The sequence below is a fragment of the Lipomyces doorenjongii genome, assembly GCF_038497915.1.
Source record: "Lipomyces doorenjongii strain NRRL Y-27504 unplaced genomic scaffold V1508scaffold_164, whole genome shotgun sequence".
In the NCBI taxonomy this organism is placed as follows: Eukaryota; Fungi; Ascomycota; class Lipomycetes; order Lipomycetales; family Lipomycetaceae; genus Lipomyces; species Lipomyces doorenjongii.
The window spans coordinates 1-12,227 of NW_027118231.1; the positions used below are offsets into that span (position 1 = coordinate 1).

At 46.6% G+C, this 12,227-nt stretch overlaps 2 protein-coding genes across 2 annotated transcripts; one reads left to right on the forward strand and one right to left on the reverse strand.

The window, feature by feature from the left end:
- Positions 1-6,673: 6,673 nt before the first annotated feature.
- Positions 6,674-7,956, reverse strand: V1508DRAFT_428544 (HNH endonuclease-domain-containing protein). Its single transcript, XM_066941811.1, has 2 exons — positions 7,630-7,956; positions 6,674-7,581 (listed from the first exon to the last, which is right to left on the reverse strand). The coding sequence occupies exons 1-2, from the start codon at positions 7,874-7,876 to the stop codon at positions 6,926-6,928; spliced, it is 903 nt and encodes a 300-aa protein (XP_066792188.1). The 5' UTR covers positions 7,877-7,956; the 3' UTR covers positions 6,674-6,925.
- Positions 7,957-8,408: 452 nt separating this feature from the next.
- V1508DRAFT_442852 (uncharacterized protein) lies at positions 8,409-10,312 on the forward strand (the record flags this gene model as incomplete). Its single annotated transcript, XM_066942361.1, has 4 exons — positions 8,409-9,183; positions 9,233-9,320; positions 9,385-9,484; positions 9,559-10,312. The coding sequence occupies exons 1-4, from the start codon at positions 8,737-8,739 to the stop codon at positions 10,310-10,312; spliced, it is 1,389 nt and encodes a 462-aa protein (XP_066792189.1). The 5' UTR covers positions 8,409-8,736.
- Between the last annotated feature and the right edge of the window lie 1,915 nt (positions 10,313-12,227).

Genomic DNA, 12,227 nt, shown 5'->3' on the forward strand with positions numbered 1-12,227 from the left:
CTCCTCTTTTAGTATTCCTGCATATGCCTTAGCATAAACTTTATAGCTTACACATTTTAGCTGGCTATTCTAAAGTTATAGTTGCAGTTTCAACAGAGGATGTCACTCAAACACCGAAGAATGCTCTATGCTTTGGACTGCTTTCGAAAGAACGCGCCTTCCTCCTGCACGGCATCAATAGGATCGCAACCGCTACTTTTTCTTAATTGCCGAATCCGGTCCAGACGCCAGGAAGAGGAAAATGAGTTATCGCCATCCATGTGCTTCCGTCCTAGTCTAATTTCGTTCGACAATCCGCACTAGCCCGGCCGATAAATAAACTGCATGCATTCCTCCCATTCCTGGCATCCGGTACTGCAATTGTCATACGAGTTATAAGCAGTCACTTGTGGACCTTTTTTGGATCCTTCTCACGGTCATTCGAATATTCTCGGATGTCTGCCAAGTTATCCCAACCATTTTGGCGGTCGTCACGAAGATAAGGCATCACGAACTCATGATACGCATCCTAAAGATGTAAGCTGTGTTTCAGGGGGCTGAACCTGTTCGACGTGTCCGACCGTGGCATAGTAATGAGCCGCACGGGAGAGCCAAATGGTCACGCCCGTTTCAGGGTCCCGTTTCTGTATACTGAAGGGTGTCCGACCTGTCCGACCAAGGTAAGGGTTTAGAGGTTTAGTATGGCGTGTGTCCCACTGGCTGTCAGACAGCCTGTCCGACACCTGTCCGACTTCCTGGGCATATCTGGCAAATATTCTGCACACTCACTCCAGGTACGTCCGTCAAAGTATTTGCACACTTGTTCTAGGCACATCTCGCAAACATTCCGTACACTTACTCTCTGGGCACATCTGCCGAAGTATTTTCACACTCGGCCCATAGGCAACAAATATATTTGGCACAGCACAAGTAGTACCGGAATAGGAAGTCGACTATGCATAACTTCAGTGTTCTTAGTCGTAGAACATCAATTAGCAGTCTGCACATATAAGAGGAGTTGCAGATGCGACTAAAAATTAGGAAACAAATAATTTGAAATTAGGAATAAGCAAAATAAAGAATTAATAGCAAGAGGATGTGGGGGTCAATATTTGTAGGTGAAGTTGAATAAGTACAGTAAATATTTCAGGGATTAAGAATAATAAAATAAGAAATTAGCAAGGCAAGTAAAAGGATAGTACTCAAAGGAGTAGTTGGGCAGAGGCGGCGCCAGAGGTTGGAGTTAGGCTGCATGGGGCACGACAAAAAGAGAGTTTCGGGTAAATCAGGAGGTTGAGTTTATTCAGACGCTGAGATGCAAGGGACAGAAATTAAGTCGCGGGGAGCACGGGGATAGTCGCACACGCCTACCCAGTCAGTGAGCCTGTTGTTCGTCCCAACGTTATTAGCCCCTGGACCGCCGCCAGTCGTCTTTAAATTAATGGCAGCTGCTCGCCATTCAAACCGCAACGTTTTCAGATACGACCTATCCTTGTCTTTACCAATGTCTTCTGAGACCACCGGCACTTTCTGCAATCATGCACCATTTGATACTAAAGTAAAGCTTACTAAGCATTTGTCGAGCAAGCATCGCAGGGCGGCAACGTTTAGTTTCAGTGGAGAGACTTTTCCATTACTTGTCACGCACGATAACAAGTATGTCTGTCCTACATGCAAGGCTAAGACATCATCTGTTAGAAGCTTGAAGCGCCATATAGGTGGCCAGAACTGTCGCAGCAGTCAGGTCATTGTGGGCCCTACCATTTATCAACCTGGAGACACACAATTTGAGCAATGCGGTTCCACCGGAACAATTGCAGGTATATATTATGTTATTTTGCTTCTGGGAGCCGCTAATGACTAATGGTTCCAGATCCGCATACAATGGCTCACCTTGGTTTCACGATTGACGATACCTGGATTTGTGTCAGACATAGATAGGTACTTCGAGACCCCAAGGGCAGTTGTGACGGAAAAGAACCCGAACTGGCCGTGCGACTGTTGGCGGAAGCACAAAGATGAATATCCACAGATGGCTATGGCGGCGAGAGACTACTTAGCCATTCCCGCCTCTTAAGTCTCTGTTGAGAGGATGTGTGAGAGATCGGTTTCTCAGAGGTAGATCAGTCTTCACTACCAGTGTGAAGGATTGAACCCTCGGTGTCTATCCGAGATTCCGTCGTAGAGATCTCTCCGAGGTTTTTCCCCGCGGTAGTATATACCACGCTTTCAGTGTGGCGATCCATTCCATCCATTCCACGGAGGGGTTCCCTGGAATGGAAGTGGACGCTAAGGGGCAATTTCGCGAAGGAATGGATCCACGAAGGGCATCAGTGGAGTGGATGGACAGTTGAATGGACGAATGGATACATCAAGCTACCTATCTAGTATCTACACCTCGAGCACCTCGTAAGCCCCTGAAACCTCCTCTTGTCCCTCCTGACCACCTGTCAACTTTTTCCATTCCTTCAGCGACCTCTCATGCGACTCCGGCAGCTGTAGAAAATGGTCGTTAGTTTGAATAAGGCCAGTCTTTTGCCAAGAGCGCAGAGTCTGCACAATACCTACATATGTAAAGTGAAGTTCAGGGGCTGAACCAAGGCGCGAGGCGCGAATTTGTATAGTAATGAGCCGCACGGGCTAGGGTAAAAGTCGCGCCTCGGTCAGGGTGGCCGGTCAGTATACAAAACGGAGGCGCGAATTTAGAGTTTTGAGCGCGAAGGCGCGAATTCTGAGTTTGCACTTCTGGCAAGTAGTCTGCACAGTTACTGCGGACACATCTGTTAAAGCATTTGCCCAGGTCACATTGCTCTGCAAATGAGCCGGTATGAGCAGGTCTAATATATGTAAAAGAACAGGCAACGTAAGCTGTTGTTATTGATACGGTTTCCATATTTCGTGCCCGATTCTACGATTGCTCTGATCGACTGATGACCGCTGGATCTGATAAGAATTAAAATCTACTTATCTAATTTGTAATTAAATACGAACTATGAAACGAGCGAACAAATAAAAATAAGGCTTAAAAATAAAAAAATGGATAATTAAATAATAATTAAAGCATGAACATATAATAAAAAACACAAAAATAATACAAACGGACTATTCCGACATATAGGAGCTCTTAAGCAGCGTCAAAAGCCTCATAGTCTCCCCATTCATTCTGTGCCGTCGCAATCCGAGCAAGTCACTTCCCTGGCTGAACAGCCGCTCACATGAAACTTCAGAAGCAGGGAGGGGGAGGAAATCGCGAGCAGCTCTCGCCATTTGGGGATATTCTCCTTTATGAGTGTTCCACCACTCAAACAGCCAGTTTCGTTACCTTCAGTATTTGCGACAGTAATGACAGCATCGTCAAAATACCGATCGATGTCGGACACATACCTTGACTGCGCCTGTACTTTTCGCAACAGGCGCAATTCTGTCGAGGTGGTGGGATTGTCCTAAGGTTGAGCAAACGATTGCCGCGGCTGCAGATTTTGCTCCAGGAGGTAAAGCTTATGGAGAAGCTCTCGCATTTGTTTGATGAGGAAAGAGGCGTCCGCTTTATCCGCAATCTCCTGTTTCAAGAGTTCGCACTTAAATCGAGGGTCCAAAATCATTGCGATATAGTAAACGTCGATTTCGTCACCTTTCCAAAGTACTTTTCGTACTTTTTTAATCCGGCTTCAACAGCTCTTACGAGGCTAAGGTCAGTATCTTTGAATAGTCCGTCGCCGTTCTTCGCATCTTGGAAGAACTCTTCTAGCTCATAGTACAAAGCTATCGACAGACTCAGCTGAGTCTTAGACTTCGAGACAAGCCGCGTAAACTCGTCAAATTTGTCAAGTATATTCTTTAATTGACGAAGTTGATCCCAATCTTTCGCTGTGAATGATGGAATACCCATGGCTTCAACTACCATGAAGCGCTCGATCTGTTTGCGTGATTCAAGACTTTCCTTCAACATCTGATATGTTGAGTTCCACCGTGTGTTTACATCGTATGGAATAATTTTCTCGGGAAGCTCCTCGACCTGGCATAGCTTCTTCCATCGGTTACGTCGTTGCGGACTTCGGTCTATCCAAAGGACGATTATGCGCAATTTAGCCAAAGGAGACAGGTCAGGATCAAGGTCCTTTATTGGCTCTGAGATCATCACAGGCCCGATTCGCGCTTTGGATACTCCTGCCTTCAATGCGCTCAGGATGTCGCCTACTATCAGATTGAGTACATGCGCGATGCATCTAATGTAGCTGGATAGTCCCTCGAACCGCATTACCCCGCGCTCATTATGGCCAGATGGATTCTCAGCAGTGGAGAATTTTGCTAGCAGGTTTTCGTATAATTCGGAAATCATAACCTCGTTGTTTGACACATTGTCTCCTGTTATCGTTAACAGTTTGGCGTTGAGTTTAAGCTCCTCCAGAAGGTCGCCGACAACCATGGCCATGTTCTCTCCGCTTTGAGGTCCATCTAGCTCTTTGAACTCCAGAACACGTTCCTTATAAACGAATTCCGGTGTCAGCCAATGACCCACGACACCAAGGATGGAGAGATTATTTTTGCTGATCCATACATCCAGCGACAATCCGATGTTGATACAGGTTGATTTTAATTCACGCTTAAGATTTTCTCGACTCTCTTCGAACCTTGCAACGAGCCGGCGCTTTACCGTACTTGCGGATTTGAGGGGTAATTCGATGCAATATGTTGTCCTCTAGTCGCTCTGCAACTGATTTAGTGGGCCTATTGAGAAATGACGTGATATCGCTTGAAGCTGAAGGAGCGGGTGCGCCAGACTTCCGTATCCCGTGCCTTGATGAGAGATGTGTGTTCAGATTTCCTGATGACCCTTGAAGAACTGCCTCCGTAGTAGACCACGAGCAGCGACTGCACACAATCAGCTTGTCCGGGCGTTCCTTGTTAGTTGCTTGTAGATATATGTGGTTTCGAGCTCAGTAGTATGGAAGTGCTGCCAGACCCATGACTTTGGTGGTATGGGCTTTCTTTGAATGACTGGCGAAAGGGAAGGATCCATGTCAGTATCGCTTGCGAGAACTTGGGACGCAGATTCATCAGGGGATAATGTCATCCGAAAATGCGGTACGTGTCTCACTCACTTCAAGGCGACGACGCGAACGGGATCGGGGGCCTTCGTCAGAGTCGCCTTCACTATCTGTGCCGGTATTCAGCGCATGATAATCAAGACGCTTCGCTCGAGGGGGACGCTGTTGTGTATTCTGAGATTCAGAACTTGAGTCCATATTACTTTGGAAACGACAATGATCTTGATCCATATAGGTACACTTTTGGACCAAGTGCGGTAGGTAAGGGGCAGGCAATAGAAATCCACAACCGACCCCAAATCTCCGGATATCGTCATTCGAAAATGGTAAAAACCGCGCAAAAACAGAACGGAAGGGAATACATATACAGGATCCAGGTTTGGGACCGCAGCGATAGGTAAGGGGGTGCGAGTATTAAGTTTGTATCTACCACCGATACCCCTTCCGCGGATCCGGTTACTCGATACAGCGGCTCAGAAGCTGAGCTGCGAATGCCACTACGTTCTTCGAAAAAAACGATTGCGTAGACTTAGTTGCTAATTATGACTATCTATTTCGGGCACAGCAGAAAGATTAAACACCTTCTCTTATAATAATCCTCTCAGTATTTTCATTTATGTGTTTTATGAGTAATTGTAATTTATAGTAAACGGATATCCACGGATATCCACGGATATGACTAATCAAGATTGCTTTATCCGTATCCGTATCCGCATAACGTCTATCCGTATCCGCAATTTTTTACGGATATCGGCGGATATATCCGTTATCCGTGTATCCATGCCGATCCCTAGATTGGCAGGCAAATTATCGGAATAGCCTTCTCAAGGATTAATTAGTAACCAACTCGAAGTGGACTTGGGCGTGTGTGAGACGGTCAATTCCTGATCCCGAGACCCTGTATGAGTCGCTGAAGAGTGTTTCGCGTGTGAATCCTGGAAAAATTTAACGGTAACGAGCAAAGTTGCGGATGTCCAAAATCACATAAGTACCGTTGACTTGTCACGGCCGCTGTCATGTTGCGCAGAGCGCATCCTTGCACAGCAGTAAGACTTCAAGAGCGCATCCTTGCACAGCAGCCCGACTTCAAGTGCCAGTTGTCGCGACTTAAGCGTGCTCCGGGACATCTCTTCGAGATGTACCCAAACTTTCACTGTGAATGCATTTCATAGAACGCATCTGGGGAAACGCTAAGCTCAAGTCAGAGCTGATCGGACTGTGACTATCCATACGCGCAGCTGAAAGTCAGGGTCCCACCATTCAATCCCTGTTAGTGCTGAAATTTGCGAGAGCAGCTTGGCGTCATATCGATGCATATTGCTGTGGCTGGATGGAAGAACTGCGATTTCGCGGCAAAAAACTATAAGTCTCATCGCCGGTTGCCGCAAACTCTAGATTGTTAGATTGCTATGTTTCTTCTTTCTTGAATATCACTGCCGATTGCGGCAACCTCTGGTTATTAGACTGCCATGTGCTATATTGGCTAATTTGTTGTAACCTAGACTTGTAATTGTAATTTATTCCTGCAGAAAGCAAGCGGCGATGCTCACATATACGCCAGCGGTACCAATATTACTTACAAACAATAAGGGTTAAGAATTATGGCTGCAGGGTCAAGGTTTAGGACTGAGCTGCAGGCACCATACCTTGTAATTTTTGATTTACAGCAATATCACAGTGACAGATTATGGAAAATATATTTACTAACACTTTGGTATATATTTGCGGTTGTACAAGTTGAATGTGGTGGCGTGGATATGATTTATTGTGGAATGATGGTAATTTTGTCGGAACTCGTCTAAATGCACCATATGAGGATCAACTTTCTTGATGTGGTGTCTGCCACTATTATTGGTGTGGAGGCTCATGGCTGACAGAGAGGTCATTTCAACCGCGGATTATATAGGGTTGACACGTTCCTCATTCACAGAAATATTCAATCGTGCAAACAGCTCTGCCTCCATCCGTTTTGCTGCTTCGGGCCCCGAGATTATCTCCCCCATCATATCACTTCCAGGGGGGAAATCAGTCTCAAAAACTGGTTCTCCAGCGCCTCTCATATTGGCCAACACAGCTTGGCGAAACTGCCACCTTAGCAGTTCATCGCTTGCTCGCCTAACGTCGTTCGGATTTCGACACACAGGGTCAAGCACCTTTCCGTCTATCCCGAAGGGATCTCCATCGAAACAAATTACCTTGTAACCATGGTCTGGATTAACGGAAAAATAAAATCCATCAAACTTCTCGTGAATCGTAGACTGCATAAGTAGTCCATTCTGGCAAGAGTTAATGCCCGTATCACGATTTCCTCTGCGGTTCGTAACCCACCGAGAAAATCCACTCTGCACGAAATAGTCCTCACTGGAGACAGGAAAGATGTGAGCGGCGTGGAAACCACTCCACTCATCGGTCGCCGCCTCAGTGTTGACTACGCCCGTGATTACACACTTCCCATCTCTCTGACGGACCTCGTTTCGGAATGAACGATCCCTGCCTGTGGATGATTGCGAAATTATTCGTAATATGCACGGCTCATTTGTGATTGATATGGTGTCTGTATCAGCATCAGCAGCCACTGAATAGAAGGGCAAGAAATTATTACCTTTGCGAGAATGCGGTCTTATATCGTAGTGGCCTGGCTGCAGGGCATTGTCAATAGGCTTCAGGGTGTATCCTGTCGATCGCAATGTGACGGAATATTGACCGGATGCCTTGATGAGGATCCCAAGCATACTTAGAAAGACGTTTTCCGTTACTGAAGGATTCAATTTCAGTCCACCGAGTTGCTTATCAGGTTCCGCGAAGTGGTATAAATAAACAGTTCGACCAACAGCTCTTCTGCCGGCCATAGAGTACTGATCTATGTATTGGGCAAGTCGTAATACTGCGTGTAAGTAACGAAGCTCTAGTCTATATATTTGTAGTATGATACGATAGGTGCATGAATACAACTAACTTCCACTGCGGGTTTAACGGTATCGACAGTTAGTAGACGTGCCATAAATCAACAATATTCCATCGTTTATGGTATTTACCCCCAGCAGTAGGAAGGTTCTGCAAGAAAGTTTAATAAATTTCCTCTAGAAGCCCTTACCCAAATTTACTTCAGCAAGCTACAAACAGAGAGAGTGCGTGCAATTTTACGCCCCATTTTTACATAATTTTGTCAATAGACTCTCACCAAAACCCAATAAGGTATAGCTAGGGTATTTAAGTTGAGGCTTCTTTATGCGCGTTGGAGAATGTTAACGCTAAAGAAGGTTCAGCTAGCATAACAAATTATAACTCTAATTTTGACACCGCCCCAACTTAAACGGGATTGACCGGGCGGACCCAATTTTATTAAAGTGGTTAGAGGGTTTTAAATACAGTTCACGGTCGCCTCAACATAATTAATTGGAATATGAATAATAATTTAGCGCTCGATATGACGACTGAAAATGCGACATACTCAAAAGTCCTTATGATGCATTAAGCGACGACCGGCGTGGCTTGCACTGAAATATTCACAAACTTCGAACTTTCTCACATAAAGAGATAGATTGAGCGACCAGACAATTTGACGGGTGGAAGAGAATATTAATGTGCAGAGGGTGCGCACTATACTCAGCATATTTAGTGCAGTTTATAGCACAGTCTGCTGCGGGATAAGTCATAGCAGCGCTTCCCACAATGACAAAGAACTCCATGAATCACGCATCCAGGAGCGATGGCCTGTAGGCTGAAGGTTGTGTATGATGTTGGGTCTGTGTGTGCTATCGCCTGCCGCAGCTCGCATGTGCTCCCTTCCGGTGGTATAGCTGCAACATTGTTGGTACTTCCACGCGCCGTCGTGATTCAGTCTCCAGCAATCTATGGTCTTCCGCACTGTTTTGAGAACAGCGTTGCTAACAACGGGCAAGAGGACGTCGCGCAGCAAAGCGGTGACTACATCTTACCTCGCAAGCGAGGGTCAAGTGTCTACCGGTGGCTCAGGTTTACGGCGTTGTCTTACTATCGCAAGCTATTCACATTGGTGTTCGCAGCAAATCTCATCGCCGCCGTTATATTTCTTGGCAGATACTCGCAAACCGATTTCGACGACCATATTGATCTTGCACAAAATATTTGCGCGGTCAATGTTTTCGTCGCCGCCCTCGTCAGAAAGGAGCATGTCGTACGCGCTCCCTAATGTATAGTGTTTTTATGATCTGACGAGACTCCAGGTCAACTTACTATTTCTTTTATGTGCGTGTGTCAAGCGCTCTGCACCTCTGTGGCTTCGAGACTACTTTGCTTGCGTCTTCCACTACGGTGGGCTTCAGTGGCGCCGGCGTTAGCGGTGTTGTCTGGTTTGCGATCTACTAGGCCCTGGCAGTGAAAGACGTCGCATTGAGTGGCCGGACGCCTCGCACCATCGCTATTCTAGTCATCAACAGCACCTGCTTGATAGTCTTTATTATTATTCCCGTCGTTGCGTACCCGAAATTTTGCGTGCGGCACCATAATTATTTCGAGTGTCTTCACCGCTTTCTGGGCTGGAAAGCAATAGTATTGTTCTGGGTGTTGCTGGTCGTTTCGACGGACTCAACAGCTCAGGCGCAGGGGCGTCCATATGCAGTGTCCTGTATAAATCGGCCGCGTTCTGGTTGCTTCTGCTTATCACGCTGTTAATCGTCTACCCCTGGACACGTCTACGCAAGCGTCACGTTCGCCCCGAAGTTCTCTCGTCACACGCCATCCGCCTCCATTTTGACTACGCTCCCGTTGCTCTCTGCCAGGGTATCAGAATCTCAACCAGCCCACTATTCGCAACGATTCCAGAGTCTCCAGCCGATAAAATTTTCTCTCTCATAGTTTCCAAGGCAGGTGACTGGACGTCTAGGCAGATCGAACAAAAACCGGCCCGAATTTGGACACGGGGAACAACAACATATGGCGTGTTACGGATTGCCACAATATTTAATCGAATAGTCGTCGTCGCCACTGGTTCGGGCATCGGACCGTGCTTGTCACTATTGAGTCCATATGAAATCCCGTGCCGCATACTGTGGTCCACTCGGGATCCGATTATTACCTACGGCCAAGCCATTGTCGACGAAGTGTACGGCATCGACCCGGACGCCGTCGTCATCAACGCTCGCAGAGGTGTACGCCCAGATATGGTGCTTGAAACATACAAGCTCGTCAAACAGATCAATGCGGAGGCAGTTTTTGTTGTTGCGAATCCCTCCGCAACGAGAGAAGTGGTGTACGGAATGAGATCGCGAGGAATACGTCGCTACGGTCCCATCTGGGACTCGTAAAGGCTGACAGATTGATTTCGAACATCAGCATTTACGGTCGTCTACGCCGCCAACCGTGAGTAATGGACATGGACTGAATAAATATGAACTATGAGATGGGAGGTGAGAGTCTAGTCTTGAATGACGACCAGTCTCAAGGACAATTCATGTCTATGGGTTTGAACTCCAACCAAATGAATGGTTTATAAGTTCGGCTATTATTTAGCAATCTTGGCAAGAATTTCGCGGGCTACGAACAAATCGTCCATAGGGGCGAATCACGCGAATTCTTGGCCCCTCTCAAATTCCTGCCAGAACGACGTCGTGCGAGTCGGTCGATCCCACTACCGGATCTCCAGTTCCTTGAAGAGACAGAAGTGAAATTGTTTAACGAAATAATCGAGCTGTTTGTTAATATGGATGTGCCTAGTAGTACAAAACCCGATATTGGCTCGATATTATCGTTAATGTCTGCGATGACGACGTATAACGCACACTATTTGTATCGTAGTGTCAAATGACGCGGTGCTAGTACGGTGCGGGACAGCAAGAACAGACCACATTTTTTCACTCCATTTCCAGGACCATTACAATATACCACCCCATTGTTGGGAATTTGGCGGATTCTATTATCCGCCTCGAATAAATATCCGCCGCATTTTAAGTTGGCGGATATGGATGTCGAATGGGTCCCAAATTGGCGGATAATTTCCTAATTAGGAAAGATCGATGTGGAGTATTTAATGTCAGGTCCAAGGTTCACAGTATTGTAGCCGAGAAGTGTATATTCCGGGAACGCTTAGAGTTCCGGGAGGGATATATTATATCGCAATGTCCGAATGAGTTAGCAATGGATTTCGAGGTTTGTTTTCGAGATTTGAAAAAACTGGATTATTTCCCGGGAATTTAGGACTACGGTAAGCCCTGTAGGTACGTAAAGATTGTGCCGCTTTAACTCAACTAACATTGCTATCCACATTAAAAAGAAAGAAATAAAATGAAAGAAGTAACGGATAGTACACACAACCTCGAAGTAACTAATGACGCAGTAGAAAAAAATACAGTCAGGTCTCCCGGGTCTCCCGGGTAACCGTGACGTCTATCCATCGTCCATCACACTAATGTTTTGTCGCCATCGTCCATGAGCATCAGCATCCTCATGGTTTCCGCCTTCATGGAATGCCGTCGTACTCTAAGCAGATCTCGGCCGGAGTTGAACATCCTCTCGACCGATACCTCTGACGCTGGGACAGTGAGGTAATCCCTAGCAGCCAGAGCCATTTGGGGATACTCGTCTTTATTCCTGTGCCACCAGTCGCAGAGCCAATTGGGCTCTTTCGTATCGGCACAACAACGCGGGCTGTGTCGAAGTATCTGTCGATGTCTGATACTTTGGCAGGGTCTACCGGACGAAGTCTTCGGAGCATCCGGGACTCTAGGTCATCGTTCAGTTACTGTCGGCTCCGTAACTTGATAGGCTAGGTGAAGCTCATTACGGATAGCCTGCAAGACGAGGCGACCACTATCCCCGTCGTCTCGGAGCTCTTGGAGAATTAGATCACCCTTGACTCGAGGATCCAAGATGAGCGCAGTGTAGTGTCTATTGCGTCCATGAAGGTGTAATATTTGTTGTACTTGCGCAACCCATTTTTAACTGCGGCAGCAACATCCTTGTCGATGGCCGAGAACTTTCCACTCCGCTCTGATGCGTCCTCAAGTAACTCGTGCAGTTCGTAGTATATCGGAACAGTCAGAGTAATTTGCGGCTTCTTGTTTGCGATAAATAAGGTGAGCTCGTTGAATTTTGAGAGAATGTCGTGCATCTGCTGAAGACGAGCCCAGTCATTATCACTAAAGCATGGCATGGGGAGGTCGCTTTGCAGCTGCAGGAACTTGTTTATCTGAGTCCTTGCATTCAATCCGTCGCATAACATTC